General features: G+C 34.8%; 1 protein-coding gene across 1 annotated transcript in view; it reads left to right on the top strand.

Annotated features, from left to right (window-relative positions):
- LOC148954627 (uncharacterized) overlaps positions 1–23,143 on the top strand; it is a 95,495-nt gene that overhangs the window by 51,194 nt on the left and 21,158 nt on the right. Inside the window, exon 3 of the mRNA XM_089087176.1 lies at positions 3,234–3,424. Within this exon, the coding sequence (XP_088943302.1) occupies positions 3,234–3,424 (191 nt within the window). The remainder of the gene's footprint in view (positions 1–3,233; positions 3,425–23,143) is intronic.

The following is a 23,143-nucleotide window of genomic DNA, read 5'->3' as shown; positions in this document are numbered from 1 at the left end:
AATATCAGGATTTTTTTGTAAATGATGAGGATTGATTTTTTTTCAATGAAAATGCTCAAAAAGGGTATTTTTCAATTAAAACGGCTAAAAAGGTATTTTTCAAAACCCAAGGGGGAGGGGGGGGGGAACAAAAGTCGGCAAAAAACTACTTTCTTAAGAGTTGCGAGATCCCACGTTACTTCGGCAGGTGTTACTCATTGTTTTCTTGATCATGTGACAATTGTTTGTCTCTTTAAAATATTATAGTTTAAATGTTTCTGATTTAAGTCATAACCACTTCACAGATTTAATGTCTATTTTTTGCTTTCCCTTCTGCAGAGATACAAGAAAGCTAACCAATCAAGAAAAAATTCGAGGAAAATGACTTCTAGGATGTGTGACATTTTTATCGCCGGAGAATGTCATAGTTTAAAACTAATGTTTGCGATTCAAATTATAATTGACTCACAGACTAAAGCTAAGTTTTGATAGAGTGCAACAAATAATTGCTTTTGGAGAAAATAGTTCGCGGGGCAAAAAGAAAATCGCTTGGCAATTCGCACTGAAGGCAATTTTCTCTATATTTTTTTTGTGAGGGGGGGATCTGTATTATGAACATTCTATTGGCCAGATGTAAGACTACAGCATATACTAATATAAACAGAGGGAACAAGGGATATTGAGCAAATAGCTTGTAATATTATTTTCATATATTAACTCAGCTAGGCTACTCATTTCTAAGATTGAACAAATACCAGACACATTTTTACCTGATGCAGCAAGTATTTTTGGCACCTCCATTCATGCACTTCTTTTTATTCCCATGTCCATGTATTCTTTGCAGCGTATATCTTGCAATACAAGGATATGATGTAATGCTTGTTATTAATTTTTCATCACCCATTCTCTTTTTTTCGTAAAAATATCGCCTCGATACATTTTTTTTTTAACTTCAAGTTGAAGCGTGGCGAAAACGATGTTTTTCGCTTCGGAAGGCCTTTTTGTGGCGTGACAAAGCAATATTCGGTAGGCGAAGCAATATTCGCCCTCTGTCAAAACTATGATTTACTATCTGTGTGGTACCAATGGAAACAGACTGAAACTATAGTATTAGCATTCAGAAAACATTTTCTCGCCTTGTAACTACCTTTTTTTTGCTTGGCGTTTTACGGAGATAAAAGAAAGGTAATCAACTAAGGAAAATGCGAGAAAAAGGTTTTTTAAACGCAATATAGGAAAATACAGTTTCATGATTCATTTGGCGTTTCGCCCGTTAAATGCCAAATAGAAAATTTTAATATATTTCTTAATACATTGTTGATAGTGTTTGTGTAGTAATCTATCCAAAGAATATAAGTGACTTATAAGAATGGAACTATCACTAGTGTCGAAAAGAAAAACTATCAGCGCCATCTAGCATTTGGTGCAACTTGGCATTTTTTCAGTATAATAATAAGAATAATAATTTGATTAGTGTAAATGGTAAAATTTGGGTTGTAATAAATGTCTGATATCGGTTCTGAAAAGTAATCTGAAAAAAAGCAAAAATTAGAAACAGAAATAGACTTGGAATTAACAGAAAAAGTCTAATAAAAAAAGTCAGCGAAAATTTAGAAACATGAAATAGATTTAGAATTAATAGAGAAAGGATAATAGAAATAGTAACCAAAAATTTAGACACAGAAAAGAGATTTAGAATTAATAGAATAAGTAAGCGGTAATTTAGAAATTTGAAAATAGATTTAGTATTAATAGAAAATTTTAAATAAGTTAGGAAATTTGAATGTTCTAGCATGTTTAAAAAACATTATATTTGCTATTACTAATGCGATTATAAATAATTATAGCCTTGCATATAAATAATGTTTAGAACAAATTGTATATTTTGACGAACATGGAAACATAATGGCTAATAGAAAAAGTAAGCGGAAATTTAGAAACAGAAAACAGATTTAGAATTAATAGAAAAAGTAAGCGATAATTCAGAAATAGAAAATAGATTTAGAATTGATAGAAAATCTAAAAATTATGTAATAAGAATGTTCTAGCATATTTAAACAACATTATATTTACTATTATTGATACGATTATAATTTTTTATAGCCTTGCATATGAATATTGTTTAGAACAAATTACATATTTTGACGAATATGGAAGTATAATGGCTAATAGAAAAAGCAATCGTTTTCAAGGAGTTTTGCGCAATACCTAAAAGTAATTTTTAAATCTAAAGTGAAATTATGGGACATTCGTTATGATGAATCCTTCTACTGAGTTCTTGTGCATTTTTGTGGTAAGCACCAAAGAGTGTGAACTGGCCCTATTGTCGACAAAAAGTTCAACGCCATCTAGAGTTTGGCTACACTTGATATTTTCTCAAGGTTTGTGATCGTTTTTTCGTCAGAAAATGAGATTTGACGCTTATTTCTACCATAATTATATCAATTGCGCTATTAAATTAATTTACCGCTGAAAAAATACCAAGCGTTGTCAAACGCTAGAAGGCGTTGGTAGTCTTATTTTTTGATACTAGCGCCTACTCTTATAAGCTACCCATGCTCTTAGGTACGTACCATTCAACACAGGTAGAAAAAACAGATTCTGAGAGTCCTTTAAATAATTTTGCTACAATCTTCATATGAGGTATGGACGTGGCAACAGCGATATGGTGCAATTGGGTAAAGTTTTGTTTAATTCAAAATTTGTTTATCAAAATCAATTATGTAGCAACAGACTCTTTTGTTTGACTTTAATACAAGCGAGATTCTGCAGTCACACAATCCGCGCCGTTTTGTTCTTGGTGGCCGTACTGGTGACTTCCTCTATTTTTTATCCACTTTTGATAGACAATTTTATACTCAGGCATTAGATGAAGACCTGATATTTTTAGCAATAATGAGGCAAGTTTATGGCTTACTCCAGACTTACTTAAAATAAACAAACATTTTAAAATGAATGAAATATTACAGTATATTATTCTAATTCTTAATATTTATATTTTTTGTATTTTCACGCAAATAAATTATATTAAAATATTTTAATATATTCTTCAAATAAATAAAACATTTTCTAACCTCGATATAAAATTTATTCTCTGAGATTATGTAAAAACCTGCATTTTTGCAATACAATCCGTCCAACCCTACCCCCATCTATAACTTCTTTATAATATTTATAATGTTCCACAGCATAATTATTATCCTGCCTATTGGGCTCCCTCTAAATTCCTATCCTGTTTAGATCCAATCTTTTAGATATCAGAAACGGAGTCAAGACTTGAAGGCATAGATACCCCAGTTTCATTAGAAGAAAATCACTCGTTGCTCAATGAAAAGCAGGAAAAAGTGTCCCTAACTGTGACGTCATCAAATTCCTGTTCTCTTGAGTACATGTCCACCAGAAGTAGAAATAGTTCCCTGGTGGAGAGCGACATTTTAGATTTAAGGCCTATTATTTCTTTTGCCTATTTTGATTCTTCTTTTTTCTCCTCTTGTTCTCTGTTTTTATTTCTCACTAATTTCTTTTTATCTGTTTATTTTTTCTCTTTTAGTATTTTGTCATGAAAGAATGTGGCTCGGTTTTCTTTTTGAACAAAATTTAACGATTCACTATGCATAATAATTCTATTAGTATTTATATTCCCCGCCGTCATCACTGGTGAATAGAACTTTTATTATTATTAAGTCACAGGGCACGTAATTACATATGGTAGTGACATATGGAGGGGGGGGGACATAATTTTATGAATCCAAAATGAGTGCTGATCTCGACTATGGCATTTTGTGAAATTTCAGATTTGTATCCAGTAAATATACATATTTGAATAATGTGTATCCTTGAGTTTTAGGCAGAATAGATACATTTATGTAGAACAAGTGGTGTTTTTTCCATAGAGTGGGAAAGTTTCTTAAAACGATTGACAATCACTAAAATCAGTGAAGAAATTAAGGAAATTATCTGAACTGATCTGCAAGTGGTGCTGAGCTTGCTTAGGCCGTCTCCAGGGGGGTTATGGGTTTTGAACCCCCGTCCCCCCAAAAGATTGTTTCCGACTTATGTAAAACAACAAAAATGCATATAAACAAATTTTTCATGTTTTTTTTTGTTTTTTATTGTAAAATCTTCCCCCAACCCCTCCTCCCGAACAAAAATCCTGGGTATGGCCTTGATTATGTAGAAGTGTAATCCAGTCCCCGTTTCTGTAGCAGTTTTCTTGTTTGGTTTGAATTTACCCTTGAAAAGTTATAGCAATGCAGTAGTTTTAAACTAAAGGAATATAATTTTACTATTCAACTTATTTTTATTCAAAGCAAAAGCCTAAAAAAGGTTATCTGAATAATTAAAATGTTCGTCCTTTATTTATTTTTTCTACCCGCATTATAGACGTTAGCGTGGTAGAGTAAAAGAGTAAAAACATTACTATGGTGTGCAAACGACACAGATAACAAAACCAAACAAAATTAACACAAAAATGAATACGCACACTATAAAACAAAATCAGAAATTTTGGTAATTATAGTTCCATGTTGTTAGTGGAGAATCCTGTTTTTTTTATTTACTTTACGATTTCCTATGGTTTTATTCTTCAAAAACTATTCTGAACATCGCATAAAGGTTTTTTGAACAAAAATATGCCCCCTTGTCCTTATGTACTGTCAAATATGAAAGTTTATTCAAGAATTTGTGATTATTAATGTGAGTGAATACAAATCAGCTGAATCAGGGAAATGAGGGATCAGGAAATTCAGCTAAATTAATCTGCAAGTGGTGCTGAAAGCTGTCTTTCCTAAATAAAACTGAGCTGCCTTGTCGTTATGTGACTTAAAGTATGAAATTGTATCCAAGTCTTGGAATTATTGATGATAGTAAAGAAACAGGGAGTTCACTTTTCCGCTTCCCCTCTGTCAGTAAATATCTTGGTGACTTTCTCGGCTATAAGTATGCGAGTTTGTAATATTTTTGTGTTTACAGTTTTGATGTAACACCATGGAAAAGTCCTCCGATCTCGCTTAGGTCTTGACCTTCCGAGCCATGTATAGGGACGTCCCCCAAAACTTATTTTACGCAAATTAAATTCCAATTTTTATTTCTAATTCCTTTTTATAATAGAGATGTGTCTTGCAAAGTGTTGTGTAAATCAGTTGTGAAGAATGTTGTAAATAGTGGTGTTAGTCTTGTGGCAAAACATCGAATTCTATTAAACACTAAGTAAATAAAAATATAGGCTGCCTCAAAATATGGCCAAGTCGAGCAGTGAAAGCACGAATTATCAGTGCTTACGCAGATATCCATCTTCATTATTTTCGGAAACCTCAAAAGCCATCCGATCAGATGATTTGCCTTCCTAAATATTGACGATATCCAATGACATTGCGCGAGTAGAACATTATCCATCTAAGCGCGGGTGGAGCGTTGTCCAATCCAATGACATTGAGCAGGCGGGCCAGTTTTATCAGATGGCCAATGTAATTGAGGAACACTTCGGCCCATGTATTTTGCTGGGAGTGAGATATCGCGTGAAACCTAATAGAAAATCTGTGGTGAAAGCGTGACTAAAAACATTCGCAGTCAAGTCGTGCTTTTGTAAAAAATATGTTTTATAATCGAGTATATTTTCGGTTTTTAACAATTCGGTCGTTCAGATATTAACGGCCTTGTTTACTTGTGTGTGTTTTTATTTCTAAGAATGTATTTACTAGAGGATAGGATAAGAATTTATTTAGAAATTGGAAGAGGCCACTTCCTCCGACCTACGCTGAAAAGGTTAAGGATGATAACAGTTCTGTTGAATGGATCGGATGATAGATACAAAAGGCTATCAACTGCAGTGTATATATAATTACTGGTAAATTTTATCATTATTTTTGATATATGTAAATGAACTTTATATAATTATTACTTTTGATAAATTTTTTAAGTTGGTCCTTTTTGATAAAATTTGTAAAACTTAGCGATAAATAAAAGTTCACATAGGGATAAAATCCTTTTAATAGACAGTGATGATAGAAATTCACAAAAATACCAGATATTTCGGTCACATATACAGTGACCGTCATCAGTAGTAAAACTAAAATAAAACAATTTAAAACAAAAGTTTATATACTAAATCAAATAACACTACATATTGTTTAAATCTCTAATTATTTTCAAATCAAAGGCGGAAGCTATTCTCTTTGACCTTCTTTGATTCTATTCATTAGCGTTCAATGATACAACATTTGGACAAAGGTCAACTACATTTGGTGAATTGAACTTTACTCTGTCAGATTTTAATAAATTATCATAGATAGAGTCCAGCCCATATTCACCTGTATCTCGATTCAAAGCAATATTCTTGAATAAGATTTTCTTTATTTCAAGAATTTCACGAAAATTTTGCTTTAAACCCCGATCCCTAGAAATCAAAGAGACATTCTCGAACAAAATAAAATGGTCTGGAAAATTAAAAATATGTTCTGAAAGGGCTGAAGTGAAATTTTCAGAATTAGAATCATGCTTTAAAGCCGAAGAAATAGCATCTTTATGTGGTAATAATCTCATTTCCAAACTCAGGTTAGTCCGTCCCACATATGAGATTCTTCAATTACGTGGGATCTGACAAACCCCACTTTGTTTGCCCAATCAAGTTAGATCATTCCCAAAATTTAGAAAACTACCCAAAGTATTATTACTGTTTAAAGCTACCCTTAGATCATTGCTTTGTGAAATTCTTTTAAATTTTTCACTTAAGCCCGGGTACGTATAGTAAGGAACAAGAAACATCCTTCTCCCGAGTTGTCTCCAAGACTTCCTCAGAAATCTCTAGCAACCTTTTTCTTCTTTTTGAAAAAGTCTGGTTAATTAACCATTCTGGATGCATGTTGCTTATTAGTATTTTCCTTAGAAAAGACAACTCCTCCTCAACAAATGTTGGAGAGCAAATACTAAAGATCCGATCAGTTATAGAAATGATCGAACCAATTTTTACTTGGCGAGCGTGACCGGAACTATAAGGCAAACATCTATTGTTATTTGTCTGTTTTCTGTAAATTTTAAAATCCAGACTATTTTGATTTTTCAAAAGAAGAACATCAAGGAAAGGAAGTTTTCCATTCTCTTTAAATTTAACGGTAAACTTTAAATCCCCTCCCAAAAAATTAAGATATTACAAAAATCTTATTAATTCCTTCTCCACATAATCCCATACTGAACTAATAACATTCATATACCAGCCCCAGAAAATATGTTTTAAAAAATATGAATCTAACGCAATTGTTACCATATTCTCCGCAAAAATATTATATAATAAAGGGGATAAAGGGGCTCCCATAGGTAAACCATTTATTTGTTAAAAATACTTACCTCTGAATTGAAAAAAAATAATAAAACTTATTGCACAACATTACTAAATTAATAATTACAGAAAATTCAAAATCTGTTTTGCCAATAATCAAATCCAAATTTCTTAAGAGCTTTCCTTCTAGAAGAGTTTCGGCTGCTTCTACATCAATATTTGTGTACATTGATACAATGTCAAAGCTTGAAAGCAAAGAATTCGAAGAAATTTCTGCTTTTTTCAATTTTTCAACCAAATTCGAAGAATTCTTAATATACGAAATTTGTGTAGACAAAAGTGGTTTACAGATTGACCCTAACCATTTGCTCAAAACACTTGTTGGTGACCTTGTACTTGACACAATTGGTCGTAATGGTAGGTTAGGCTTATGAATTTTGGGAAGACCATATAATTTAGGGCACAAGGAACTGCGTGGCAGGCATTTGTAATAGAGTTGAGGTGTAATTTTTCCTTCATCCTTTAAGCACTTCAATTCTTTCTTAAACTTATTGTAAAAGAGTCTGTTGGATTATACGAAAGCTTCTTGTATGTTTTACGTAAAACTTAGAGAATGTAGAATAAGGGCCAATAGTATTGATCTAGCTTGAGCTTTCTAAGTTGAGCCAGCTTGGATGCGTTTTCAAACTTATAGGGAGATAGCAACTATAAATGAACCCCACTTGCTCTAAAACCTGATTGTTTGTAACTCCTGTTACTGAGTTGAATGAGCGAGTTATCACTTAAGGATGTTGGGAATTTCGCTTATGGATCTTAGAATTTTCGACAAAGGTGGTCTTGGCGTGTTTAAAAAGGACTCCAGCTAAGCTCCTCTGAAAATTTTACCTGACAATCTGACAAAATAAAACAAATTTTTGATGTTCAGGCTTTGTAAGAACTACGGTTGACGTGACTGTAGCCAAGCAAGTAAAGTCAATTATCGTAGTTTAAGAGATCAAAGTGCAAGTCGGGGTGTCATAAGTCATACTTCAAGTTTCTATGTCGAAGTATCATAATTAGGAGCTGTAAACTAAAGTGAAAATTAGTGCAAAAATTAATTAGCACAGACTGGCAATCACAATATAATATAGATTTTATAGATATTATGTACCGGAATATAGTTAAATTATTTCAGTATTTCCAAGTAAATCTAATGATCTAATGATCTAAATGAATCTAATGAAGTAGGTCTTGCAGACCTCAGATTACTAAAAAAGAAAATACCGTAACTGCCCAAAGAAGATTCGAACTGCCTTTTTTTTGTGAAATTTCTTCGTAAAAAAGTAGAAAAAAAGAAAGATATTTTTGCCCCAAGATTTCAGGATTTTAATCCTAAGCTTGGCATCTTGGGAAAACACCAATCGTTACCCTTAAAGACTACATGAAATATAAACATTGTTATAATTTATTGTCTGATATTTTATTTTTATTTGGATTTTTCGTAATTTAATCTTGGGATACTTCTAAATTTTCAGTGGCAGTCCTGAGTAAAAAATCCAAATGTTTTTTTAAATGTTTATCTAATTAACATAATCACAAAACATAAGAGTAGGGATGCCTATTGAATATAAAGCAAACAAAATGCGATCAATAAAGGCATTTTTTCTGGGGATGTGTAATAGGTTTCGACGAGAAGGAAGGGATCGCTCAGCGGTGGTTTTGGCCTCTCTGATACCTGGGGCAAACTTGATTATCGCCTCCCTTTCGTCCTCAAAATTTTCAGCCCAAAATTTGACAAAAATTTTCATTTATTAACAAAATTTTTTTCAATTTATCAATTAATTAGTAATTTATTATTACCTGGGGCAAACTCTTGATTATCGCCTCCCTTTCGTCCTCAAAATTTTCAGCCCAAAATTTGACAAAAATTTTCATTTATTAACAAAATTTTTTTCAATTTATCAATTAATTAGTAATTTATTATTTAAGTTATTTAATTATTATTACTATTTAATTATTTCTAATTTTATTTATTTTATTATACAATTAATTATTTATTAATTATTTTCGTTTATTACCTGCGCCCTCTACTTTATTTTTAATAAAAATAAACCTTCAAAAATTACAAATGAATATAACCGTTAGATTGTTTATTTAAAATTTTGCGGCCCCAAAATTTCTGTGCCCGGGGCAAGTGCCCCTCCGCCCCCTAAAACTGCCTCCGGGATCGCTAAAGGCATATGCCCTAGGTGTGTTTCCCAAGTGCCGGTGAAACGGGTGCTGGACTTCAATGAGTTTCAAGTATTGTGCTTTGCTGCATTTTTGGCTTTGCAGTGGCATGCACCTTGAAACGCCAGGCACCACGGATCAGACCTGTTTTTAAACCTTTTACCTCGAGGAGTAACGATGAATTTAGGCGGTATAGCTGCGGACTGGCTGAGTTGACCTTGGGTAGCTTTGTGGTGTAACGATTTGTTAATAGTAATATTATTAATTGAGGATGGGCTTGCAAATTTTCAAATTTGCTTTGTGGCATAAATAGGAACATGAAAAATACTTTCAATATATTCCAGTGGGGGTGCGCCTGGAAACTCTGGGGCAGAGGTTCCCAACCTTTTTTGTATTGTGGCACGTTACTAAGCTTCTTTAATCTTGGGGGCACACCTTTTGTAAGGATGCTTGTCATAGCCAGCGCGGAAGCACTCCTAAAGGAAAGAATAATGTGTGCAAAATGTATTTTTTTTTTCTTCCTCCGGGCACTTTGTCTTCATGGAGTTGTCGTAGAAACTTTGACAAGGGCTCATTCGATTGAAAATTGGAGTGGTTAATGCTCTTTTTGATAGTCAGAAGTGATTGGAGGGCAACTAGCCCCCCCCCCGCCCATCATCCCCCCAAACACATCCAATCAAACTTTTGAGATAGCCATTTTGCTCAGCGTAATTGATTTCCAGATAGAAAATATATTTTTGAGGAGGAAACTCCCCCACAACCCCCGGGGCAAGGGTTTTAAGTTATGCCCTGAGGGCATATAGGAACGATGTTGGCACAATGTACTATGAATTATTTTTTTTCCTTTATAGCAAAGCACTACATATGGAAGGGGTCGTCGTAGAAACTTCAAAAGGGGCTCATTCGATTGGAAATTGAGAGTTGTAGTGCCCTTTTTAATAGTCGAAAGTGATTGGAGGGCAACTAGCCCCGCCACAGCCATTATTCACCCAAACACATCCAATTAAAATTTTTAGATAGCCATTTTGTTCAGCGTAGTTGATTTCCAGATAGAAAATATGTTTTTGAGGAGGACACTCCCCCACAACCCTCAGGGCAAGGGTTTTAAGTTATGCCATGGGGGCATATAAGGTTCTTATAGAAGGCGTTGTCGTAGAAACTTCGAAACAGGCTCATTCGATTGGAAATTCGAAGGGCTAGTACCCTTTTTAATAGTCGAAAGTGATTGGAGGGCAGTTAGCCCCCCACGCCCATCATTCCCCCAAACACATCCAGTCAAAATTTTGAGATATCCATTTTGTTCAGCGTAGTTGATTTCCAGATAGAAAATATGTTTTTTGAGGAGGACACTCCCCCACAACCCTCAGGGCAAGGGTTTTAAGTTATGCCCTGGGGGCATATAAGGTTTTTATAGAAGTCGTTTTCGTAGAAACTTCAAAACAAGCTCATTCGATTGGAAATTCAAATGGCGAGTGCCCTTTTTGAGATTCGAAGGGGATTGTAGGGCAACTACCATCCCCCCCCCACGTCCATCATTTCCCCAAACACATCCAATAAAAATGTTGAGATAGCCAGTCTGTTCAGTGTAGTTGATTCCCGGATAGAAAATATTTTTTTGAGGAGGACACTCCCTCTCAACCCTCAGGGCAAAGGTTTTAAGTTATGCCCTGGGGGCATATAAGAACGATGTTGGCACAATCTACTATTTATTATTTTTTTCCTTTAGAGCTGGGCACTTCATATGGAAGGGGTCGTCGTAGAAAATTCAAAAGGGGCTCATTCGATTGGAAATTGAGAGTTCTAGTGCCCTTTTCAATAGTGGAAAGTGATTGGGGGGCAACTAGCCCCCCCACGCCCATCAGTCCCCCAAACCCCACCAATCGCAAGTATAAGATCGTAATTTTGCTCAGCGTAGTTGATTTCAAGACTTAAAACACATTTTTGTGAAGGACACTCCCCACCGCCTACGGTGCAAGGGTTTTAAGCTACAACCTAGGGGCGTATAAGGTTTTTATAGAAGGCGTTGTCGTAGAAACTTCAAAACAGGTTCATTCGATTGATAATTCGAAGGGCTAGTACCCTTTTTAAAAGTCGAAAGTTTTTGGATGGAAACTAGCCCCCGCCACGCCCATCATTCCCCCAAAAACATCTATTGGGGTGTAAAGTAGGGGGTCTCCACTTATTGGTGCAAATATGGCGCAAAATGGTTGCTATGCCACTTACTCGAGGGGAGAATCATTCCCCCAAACACATCCAATCAAAATTTTGAGATAGTCATTTTGTTCAGCGTAGTTAATTTCCAAATAGCAAATATGTTTTTGAGGAGGACACTCCCCCACAACCCTCAGGGCAAGGGTTTTAAGCTATGACCTGGGGGCATATAAGGTTTTTATAGAAGGTATTGTCGTAGAAAATTTAAAAAAGGCTCCTTTGATTGGAAATTCAAAGGGCTAGTGCCCATTTTAATAGTCGAGAGTGATTGGAGTGCAACTAGCCCCCCCCTCCCATGCCCCTCATTTCCCCAAACACATACAATCAAAATTTTGAGATAGCCATTTTGTTTTCCAGATAGAAAATATGTTTTTGAGGAGGACACTCCCCAACAGCCTCAGGGCAAGAGTTTTATGTTATTCCCTGGGGGCATTTAAGGTTTTTAAAGAAGGAGTTGTCGTAGAAATTTCAAAAAAAGCTCATTCTATTGGAAATTCAAAGGGCTAGTGCCCTGTTTAATAGTCGAAAGTGATTGGAGGGCAACTAGCCCCCCCCACGCCCATTATTCCCCCAAACACAGCCAATAAAATTTTGAGATAGCCGTTTTGTTCAGCGTATTTGATTTCCAGATAGTAAATATATTTTTCAGGAGGACACTCCCCCACAACCCTCAGAGCAAGGATTATAAGTTATGCCCTGGGGGCATATAAGGTTTTAATTGAAATCTTTTTCGTAGAAACTTGAAAAAGGGCTCGTTCGATTTGAAATTCAAAGGGATAGTACGCTTTTTAATGGTCGAAAGTGATTTGAGGGCAACTAACTCCCCTCTCACGCCCACCTTTTCTCCAAACACATCCAATCAAAATTTTTAGATATCCATATTATTCAACGTAGTTGAAAGTTTTGGAAATTAGGTCTTTAAGGATGACAACCCCTCCCCCCACAGCCCTCAGGGCAAGGGTTGTAAGCGTTGCCCGGCAACGCTGTAGAGGCAACGCTGTAGCGTTGCCTCTGATAGTTGGTGTGCAATTATACACCGGTGCACGTAGATTGATTAAGTTCTTCAATCAATTAATAAAATTAAATATATAAAATGACATAATGAAGTTCAGTTAATGAAATTGAATAAACGAATCAAAGAATCAAACGAAGCTAAATATAATTGTTTGTAGTAACCGTTTGAATTGAATGGATTGCCTATGTGTTCAGTATGTATGGTCTACTGCGTATCAGCATGGTGTCTATTGACTGGCGTAGTATTTTTGTTTACTGGCATTTCGGGCCTATTCTGATTAAGATGTCTGCAGCACAAAGTGGCAGAAATTATCGTCAAAAACAAGGAAAATCGGGTAATATTGCTAATATGAACAAAATAATAACCTTTACTGCTGTAGAGACTTGACTCCAGATCTCCCTATGCCTGTGCCTTCCTGTCCCTGCCCATAGAAAGGTTTATAAGTATATGCGCCTTCGTCCTTAATAATATTCTAGCATTTAATGTTGTAAATATGATTGATCTTCGGTGAAATGAAAATGTGCTCTGATCTCATTTGGTCTCAGTAGACATTCTGACATCGTGAGAGAAAGAGGATTCCTTTTTCATTCAGATATGTTGTGAAATTATGTCCTCAATGCGAAGGTTTGTGACTCTTTTACAGGCGTTATAAAGGGGGAGGTGCAGTATACTGGTACCAAGTGTGCATTATATTTTGAAATAAGTTAAAACCAGAGACACATTTTAAATAAGCCCTAAAATTTTTTAAAATTAATTCATTAAAATAAAAATTATTTGCTTTTTTTTTTCAAACCTAATCGCTTCACCCCCCCCCCCCCCCTCCAATGATTGAGCAATATATAGCCCACTATATATATTTCCACTATATTAGACAATAGCGCGACTTATTTCTTCTTTATTATTTTACGGTGAACGCTGATCACGCGGCGAGAAGAAAATAGAGTACTCTTCTGAAATACAGGACACATGCGAGAAGTGAAGTTTGGTTAATGCTACTTAAAAAAAACAAAATAGAGTGAAAATATAATAGTTTATGAGCAAATTTTGGCTATATATATGCACATTAGGGGTGGGGGGGCTGGGGGTAAAGTATATCATATACTAAATACGTAGCCTAACCTAGGTACCTTTTTCCCCCCTACCCCCATAATGTTCAAACATATAGCCGAAATTTGTTTATTAACTATTATATATTAATCCTATTTTATTTTATTTCATTAGCATTAACCAAGCTTGACTTCTTTCGTGTGTAAAATATAATGCATAAGTACCCAAATACTATATATGTGAACAATGGGCAAACTGCATAAATTACACCCATTTCCCCAGGGGCTGTGGGAGGTTGTACCCTCCCCATATGCATAGTTATTTGACCTTTCAACAACACTGAACCAAATGGGTACCTCAAAATTTTGATCGGATTTCTTTGGGAAAAGGGGCGTAAAAGGGAGGCTATTTGCCCTACAATCTTTTTGATCACTTAAAAGGGCACTAGAACTTTTAATTTAAGTTCAAATGAGCCCTCTTCCCATCTTTTAGGGATATTGTTCAATACAATCACTCCTTGTAAAAAAAAATATACCCGCATTCGGCAAAAAAAAAAACGAAATTCCACATTTTTTTAGATAGAAGCTTGAAACTTCTACAGTTTCAAGGTGATATGCTGAATTTGATGGTGCGACTTTATTTGACATCACTTGACTTTTTAGGGGTATTTTTTTCCTTTTTCGAAAATCAGGCAAATTTTCCCAGGTTATAGATCTTTTGATAGATAATATTAAACTTGATGAATTTTATATATTTGGAACCTGCATAAAAACTCAGAGTACTCCTGTATTAAACACACTCTTTTATATAGTGCTAGTTTGGTTATTGCTAATGAAATAAAATAAAATAGGATGAATATATAATAGTTTAGAAACAAATTTCGGCTATATATTTGAACATTAGGGGGTGGGGGTAAAGCATAGCATATATTATTACGTAACCTAAACTAACTAAGGTACATTCCCCCCCCCTAAACCCCAAAAAATAACAGTTAAAAATAGCGTATACGCAATGAAAACCACGCTATAAATTGTATTACCCTATAGCGGTGTGTTGAATTAACCCGTCAAAAACTGGTTTTCGTGACTGGTTTCCATTGCAGTATATAAAAGAGTGCGTTTAATACAAGAGTACCAAAGTCACTTCTTTTGATGTAATAATCGCTATAAAAAAAAGTCGTTTTAAAGAGTTTTGGTCTCTACCGGGCCGAGTAGCTCCTTACTTTATAATTCGTTACCAGGAACCTCCTGAAAGAGTATCAAAAAGCTGCATCCAGAGGTGATAAAACTTGGAAGCCTAGGTTATCTTATTGTCTTAAATTTCTAGCATGAAAATATAAAAATATAAAAGAAAATTTTCTATATAAGGCAATGTAATCGAACGGTTACAGATCCTGGGTGGGGCCGGTGTCTTTTTTCAAGTGCTGATTCCTTTCTCGTAATCAGTTCTCCTATAAAGTTAAAGAAGCTAAAATAACTAAAGTACATTTTATAATGAGAAGTTCAAATTCTACGCAGCACTACCTCAGAAAATTTGCATTAAAAATAACGCAGATCTTCGTAAAATATATTAACTGAATACCCTAAATTCATTTACAGACTCTATATTATGTATATATTTTACATAGAATAATATTTTATAGATAATTGAACTTTTTGTTTACAACTCCTCAAAGATGCGAAGGGTAACACCCGCCCCCCATGGACTCTGTGTGATACATTTCAGATTTTTTTTAAAAGCAAAGTCTAGGAGAGTTGTGAAGTTAATCCTATATTTATTCTCCTATTTTAGCAAAGACTCGTGTTGTCTTCTTTAGTTTTTGCCTAAGTTGTAAAAAGACGTTTCCACAAGGTTCATTTTCTACATTTTTAAAATCTCAAAAACGCACAGAAAATCATTAAAAAAAAAATTTACAGAGAGTAGCCTAAAGAGTGAAGTTGAAACTTAAACACTGCTGCACAATTTGTGCACCACATCTGTGCAAAATTATTTCAAATTAAATGGCTCGCGATATTTTCTATATTTGTGGAACTGTGAAAAACTAATCAACGCAACAAAACACGATTAGAAGCAGAAAAACCCTTTAGCGGTTTGCAGAAAATAAACGAATAATTCATAAAGACCTCAATTATCTTTTAACGGCCGTTTAAATTAACAAAATTTTACGATAAGATTTTAACTCTCTAAAAAACTCAAGAAATCTCAGTTTTCAGTAAAATGCTAGTTTTTCAGGTTTCTACAAATGCAGGGAAATGTCACGAGCCAGTCTATTTGAAGCATTATTTTGGAAATGTGTTACATAAAATGCGAAGCAGTGTTTAAGTTTCAACTTCGCTCTTTAATTTCATCAGAAAACTTTTTATTTTTTATTAATCAATAGAAAGCCCCGCATCTTGAACTAAGCGGAACGGCATGTCTAAGATGCAAAACTGAGGACAACTCTTATGGAGCCAGGCTAAAAAAGGAGCTAGTTACAAAGACAACATACAGAAAAAAGAATTAACAATGAACGTCTCTATACTTATCAATTCAGGCCTGACCATCAACATCAAAAGAGGTCAAATAGGGACTTGACAGCAAAAGTTGAAAAGGATAGGATGATCATCTAAATCAAAACTAAGTCAAAAGCAAGCTTAAATTGGAGGTGCTCAAAGACTTAGTTTTTGAAACAAGATTTGGTAATTATGGAAAGTCGCTACTATGGAACATTAAACGATGTCGAAGTTTCAAATCATTTTAGTTATAAATGGAAGAAATTATTTATGTTTTTTCTCATATTTCACATAGCTTTAAAACTTAATTTTTAAACTAATTTTCAATTGTAAATGTTCGTTTACAACTTCTAAGCCTCTGCCTTCCCTATCTTTCATCCCCCGTGTAGCTCACATTCGTTCCATTTTTTTATGACACTAGACGCAGCAAAGGGATATTCAAGATAAAATCATGGGAAATAAAATTTTGGTTTTTGAAGGAACAAAAAATTGTCAGAAAATACGATGTTTGCCAAACCATTTAAAGAAAAATGTTGGTATAAATATTTCTTATCAAGAATAAATATGGCATATCAGGTATCTAGATTAAGCCGAAAATCTAGGCTTTATTTTTGGAGTAGTATGTTGTATGTCTCCAAAATTGTTTGTATCTTTATAATCTATATTACTAGATCCATATCGGGGAGAGCGAATCTGTTCTCTGATTCCCTAGGGCATATCACTGAGTAGATAAAGAAATATATTTTAGGAGCAAAAGATTAAGGAAATTGAATGAGTTGGGACCCAAACACTACACATTCTTTTCCATATAACACCCTTTAGCTTTTAAACAAAATGTTACAACCGAAAGCTTCTCGTCGGTAGAATTTGCTGCCAGCTTCATTTTGAATCTAATAACATGACATACGTCCTGTCTCAATGAGTCTGAGAGTGTCTTTGTACAGTCATGGGCATAGTTGTAGACATGCAGGTTCTCCATGATTTTTCCAAAGATCCTCCGGGCTTTCACCATCCTAGCCATCTACATAAAATCCTTGGATTTCCCCCTAAGGATTATACCTGTATACCGCCCCGAAGGACCCTCTATCTGAAAATTTAAGTATTTGAGTAAACATCTACTCATTTGTGTATTAAATTAAATAAAATAAAACAAGTTTTTCCAACCGAAAGTAAGGAGCAACATTAAAACTTAAAACGAACAGAAATCATTACGTACATTAGGGCGTAGCCCCCTCCTCAACACCTCGCTCTTTACGAAAAAATATATTGTTTTTCTGGAGAAACCCCATTTTAAACCCTGACCTTCTCATGGCAATGTTTTATCTGCCTGTCCCACCCCTTTTCCAAGAATCTCCATGGTGAATAAATTCTCATTTCATCGCTGTCACGTCTAAAGGCTGTGTCGGAAGTTTTCACACTTCGGAGATAATTGAAAAAAAAATAATTGCTAAGCTGTTCTCAAAGGGGCGACCAACAAAGAGATGTCGATCAGAAGGATCAACGAACGGTTGATCTTATATTGCCCCACTGATCCTCCCTATGACAACGGCTTCACAAATGGTTTTTGCAATTATCTCAGAAGTGGAAAATGTCAGATATGACCGTTATGCATAATGGGAGTAGGTGTCCCCCCTAATATTTCCCCCGGAAAATACACCCCCATGGAAAATTCACCCCCCCCCCCAGAAAAAAATATCCTTCTGCGGGAAATTCCCCCTGGAAATTTTCCCCGCAGAAACTCCCCCATATCCCCCCTGGATAATTGTGAATGTTCATTAGAAGGGAAATGGAAAGTTATACTCACCTTTTTCAGTCAGAGGCAATGCAATATCTTTAAATTGCCTGTAGTAAATTGCCATAAGGGTTCAATGTATTATTATTTATTTATTTATCCCCCCCCCAGAGGCACTTCATATGAAAGGGGTGGTCGTATAAGCTTCTGAGGGGTTCGTTCGATTACAAATTAAAAGTTCTAGTGCCCTTTTTAATAGTCAAAAGTGATTGGATGTCAACAAGCTACCACCCACATTATTTTTTCCGCGACTGCATCCGATCAAAATTTTGAGATAGTCATTTTGTTCACAATAGTCCAAAGGTCAAATAACCATGCTTCCAGGTTTGACAACCCCCCGTCCAGCCCCCGGGGAAAGGTCTATAAGATATGAAAGTGCCCATTGTTAAGATTGAGGTTTCTCCGGGAAGGGTGATGGGAAATTAAGAGTTCTAGTCTTTTTTTTTTTTTTATCGAAAAGTGATAGGAATACCAACCAGCCCTCCTGTCCTAGAGCTGTTTTTAATGTCTCGTCCTTTTCTATTTCTGGAAAGTGATCACACATCTTTGATCTTTATTTGCTAAAAAAAACACCAAACATTTGTAGATGAGAGCTTTAAACCTCTATAGTAGGGTTCTCTGTTTTCATCGTTGTTAAGGACGGGGGCAGATGCCTCAAAGGGTATATTTTAATGCCAAAACATCCTAACTCTCATTGATCATTTAGGTAAATACAGAATTAGTTCTGAAGAAGGGGCAGGGGAGGGGTGGAGGTAGAAATTGATATTTGATCCTTCTTGATATCTGAGATTATCTCTGGTCTACGCTGTTATTACAAAAGTAAAGAGTAACATTAAACCCCAAAATAGCATAATTTTTTCCATATAGGAGGGGAACTGGCCCTTTCTCATCCTCAACCTACCCCTCGGGGTCGTAGAAACTTAGGAGGATGCTCATTCGATCAGAAATTGAGACTTCTATTCCTTTTTTATGTGTCGAAAGTGAATGGAGGTCTTCAGCCCCTGTCCTAAAACTGTCTGATATCCTGTCCGTTGTTGCCCCTTAGGGGTAACAAAAATGTCTGATCGACATTTTTAGGTACCTATTTTGTACTTTCTCTGTGGCTGTTCAATTTTACGTGTGGGGGAATTTTCCGGCTCCAATGCGTAACAGCGATGATCTGTCCGTGGTGTAATTTTTTCTCATTTCTTTTTTTTTGCAAGTCTGAGAAGATTTAAGAATTCTAAAAGATTTACTTAGCTTTAATTACTATTCTATAAGAGGGACACGAAAGGAAAAGTATGTTAATAGATCTATGATATTTGTCTTAGCTTAAAGTCATTAACATCTGCGCTTTTGCTGTCTACACCTTTCTTCCGGTTTACAAACTGTTATATGGGACGAATTCATTCCTTTTTGGAAAACAAAAACAGTTTCTAACTAATTACTTCGCATATCTGCAATACTTTTTCGTGTAAAATTTGTTCTTTTGTTGTCAGTTGTTGACACTTTCGCGCTAAAAAAGAGACTAAAACGATTGGTGTAGGAGCGATGCAAAGGCCAAATTGACTGAATTTATAAGAGCAAAGAATAAATAAAATAGGTTGGCGACTAAACCACTTCAATTGGTGCTTGATACGACTAATTTGGTTTTGGGGGAATAACAAATTTTGAAAGAAAAACACAAAAAGTAGTCAAGTTTGCCGAAAGCATAACAAAATATCGAGAAATTTGAAAATCTCCATGTTACAGGGGGACGGGATGGTGTACAGGTAGTAAAATAGCCGACAGCAGGCACACTATAGACTTTTTGTTGCAGTTATTTAAGAATGATTCCTGAAACACACGGGCCGTTTAATTAGAATAATAAGTTTTTTATTCTAAAAAACAACTTTAGCGTAAAGAGCGAGGTATTGAGAAGAAGGAAACCCCCCTCATAAACGTAATAGTTTCTGTTCGTTTTAAGTTTTAATGTTGCTCCTTACTTTCAGTTGAAAAAAATATTTTGTTTTAATTGATTTCTGATCATTTTTAAATAATGCAGAAAAATCCGGCCATCCTGAGATATGGCAGCTACTATGTCTTTCTTTTAAAGTTTCACCCTCAATAATCATTAGTTCAAAATCTTCCGATGGAAATACAGTTTTTAGCTTAAAATGGGCTCTCATATTTATTTGACATTCAATTAGCAATTTTAATTGACTGAATTACGTTCAAAAACACTTATTGAAACCTATTTTAATTATGTTCTTTTGTGCTTCAAAGCTCAGTAGGCTGCAATTTTTTCTAGTTAGAAAATTGTTTGTGTATCAATCTGTCAGGAAAAACTAAAGATCTTTCCTCTTGGAACCTTTCTTAAAAGATACTATGTAGTTGCAAGATTTTTTAAATCTTCCGCTTTTTTTTACTTTCAACTGTAAATATTTTGTAGAAGAGGATCAACATAGGCATATAGAGAGGGATACTTATACCACTAGACAAGACTGTATCCAGGAAGTTAGGGTGTTTGACCCCTCTCCCCAAGAATCTTTGTCCGACGCATAAAAATTTATCAAAAATGCATATTAACCATTTTTTATGTTTTTTTTGTACCCCCCCCCCCCAAAAAAAAACCAACTCCCCCCCCCCCCGAACAAAACCTGGATATGGTCTTGTCACTAGACTTAAGCTTTTTGACCATTAAGCTTTTTATTTTTTATTAATCGCGTAAAATTAATGCTGCTGTCCAAACTGCGTTCAGTAATTAATTGATTAACAATTAATAAGTAACTGTACTTAATTACGATAAGTTATATTGAAATTCCGGTTAACCTTTTAGATGACTTTCGTTAACTGGTTTTGGTTTTTCATTATTTGTCCGTTTCGTCGCAATAAGTTCAGTCAGGGTCCGCTAAAAACATATATTAAACTTTATATTAAATTAACGGTACTTAAACATTAGATGGTCACTTCTATATACTGCTAAAGAAGTCAAGTTTGGTTAATGTTAATGAAATGAAATAAAATAGGAAGAATATATAATAGTTTATAAACAAACTTGGGCTATATATTTGCACATTAGGGGTGGGGGTGGGGGGGGGCGTAAAGCATAGCATATACTAAATACGTAACTTAACCGCGGTACCTTCCCCCCCCGAAACCCCCAAAAAACAACAGTTTAAATACCGTAAACGCAATGAAAGCTACGCTTTGCATGGCATTTCTCTATAGCGGTCTCTTGCAGTTAACCCGTCTGGCGGGTCTTTCGTGACTTTTTTCCTTGCACAATATATAAAAGTAACCATCTAATGCTTAAGTACCAAATTAACTTTAAAACGTATATTGTAACTTAGACTTTGAAACATGCCTTAAACATATTGAACAAATGAGTGGTTAGGGTATAAATAATTGAGAACAGTTTACTTTGTGTTCAAATTAATTTCTAAGCGTTCAATATATGATAGAATTTTTTTTCTATTAAATGTATCTTAATTTTTAGAGATGAACCTACGAAGTTAAAATTGAATGCAATACTTTGACTCCACAGAATGAAAGAGCTTGCTTTAACTAAGTTTTCCGACTCGAAATCTTTCCTTGTTTTTAATTATGGTACTTAAAATTTCATTAAAAAAATCAGGTTTGCGTTCTTTTTAATGGCTCAAAGTTTGACTTAGAAACAACAGGTAAATACAACAACGAGTAAAACGGCGGTTTATTTTGCTATCCTCTGACACACACTTAAGGAATAGTGGAATAACGTCAAAAAGTAAACTAATTGAATTAAACTACACTTTAAATAATCAAGCTAATTAAAATTAAACTAATTATGAAACTAATTAAAAGATAATTAAATTAATTAAACTAATGGCATTAAACACAGTAATATAGGAGAGTAGTCTATCTTTTCTGTTTAATGTCAACAACGTAAAATTATTTGTAATTAATCTTTGAATTATATAATAATGAATAGTGTGATAAAATAATGTAAACGAAATGATAGTAAACCAGTAAATGTAAAAAGTGGACTTGGCCTGAGAAACTTCTGAAACAAAAATGTACAAGTAGACCCTAGCATAAGTATTAACAGACTAAGGTAAGACTCTTAACCTGCCGATGACCTAAAAATCGAAACAGATTTTTAAACAGCGTACGAGGTTCGAGGTCCAATTAGTTGGAGTGGAACACTGTGGTTGAATATCCATGCAATTGGAGTACGGTGAAATGTAATATAGATGTTGACTTCAGAGTTTACAGATATCTCTTAAACTGAAAATTCCCCCCTCCTCTGTTATCATGGAGATGACAGATCTTTTTTTCAGTTTTCGATTTCCAGGGATCCAGAAATCTCAGACCTTCTCTTGGAAAATAAGAATAATTTCCACTATTCCTTGTTATTAGCTGCCAGTATAATATTGAATATATGCACCACGAGATAGGGTCCCATGTCCTTAGCCAAGGGGGGTCAAGAGATGTCGGTGGGGATGTCCAAATCCCAAGGGCCAAGTTATAACAATACTATGACGTGTGGCTCAGTTAAGAAAAAAATTGAAGATTATAAGATAATAAGCTCCACATTTTTTATATAGAAGGATTTATAATATTGTAACATCAGGACAAAAAAGAGTATTTGATGCCCACTAGGAAAATGTTTCTGAGGCCCAGCCGTGGCTCCTGGTATCCACGCCCTAGCCATCGATTCCATAGCCCCAATAGGCATGGCCAATCCCGGTTAATATCATCTGAAACAAGGATAGGACGAAATGCACAACGGATGAATTTTTTTGTCATATAAATGACGGAGCACATATAACAACAGTAATATTAACGTTGAAAATCCAAAAACTTTGAGATTCCGAAAAATTATCACTTCTTAATTCACGTGGATTGCGCGCTCGTAAGCTGGTCTCAAGTGTCCATATAAAGTGGCTAGTTTTATGAAAGATGCTCATAATTAAAGGGTTGATTAGGCTACCTTTTGCTTTACAAAGTTGAATTCTTCAGTTTAGTTTTCCTACTACAATAAAATATGTCATAAATGCGCTCTTGATTAAGGTACAACTGGTCTTTAGCGGAAACTGTCTTGTTCTCCTGAATTTTAATTTAAGTCGTTTCATATTTTCATAAATAATTTTTTCGTAAATATAATAACATAACATTAGTAATGTATA

The sequence above is a fragment of the Artemia sp. Qi Xiang Cuo genome, chromosome 3, assembly GCF_049724085.1.
Source record: "Artemia sp. Qi Xiang Cuo chromosome 3, ASM4972408v1, whole genome shotgun sequence".
In the NCBI taxonomy this organism is placed as follows: domain Eukaryota; kingdom Metazoa; phylum Arthropoda; class Branchiopoda; order Anostraca; family Artemiidae; genus Artemia; species Artemia sp. Qi Xiang Cuo.
The sequence above is the reverse complement of the archived record's forward strand: the minus strand, read 5'-3'. Positions and strand labels throughout refer to the sequence as shown.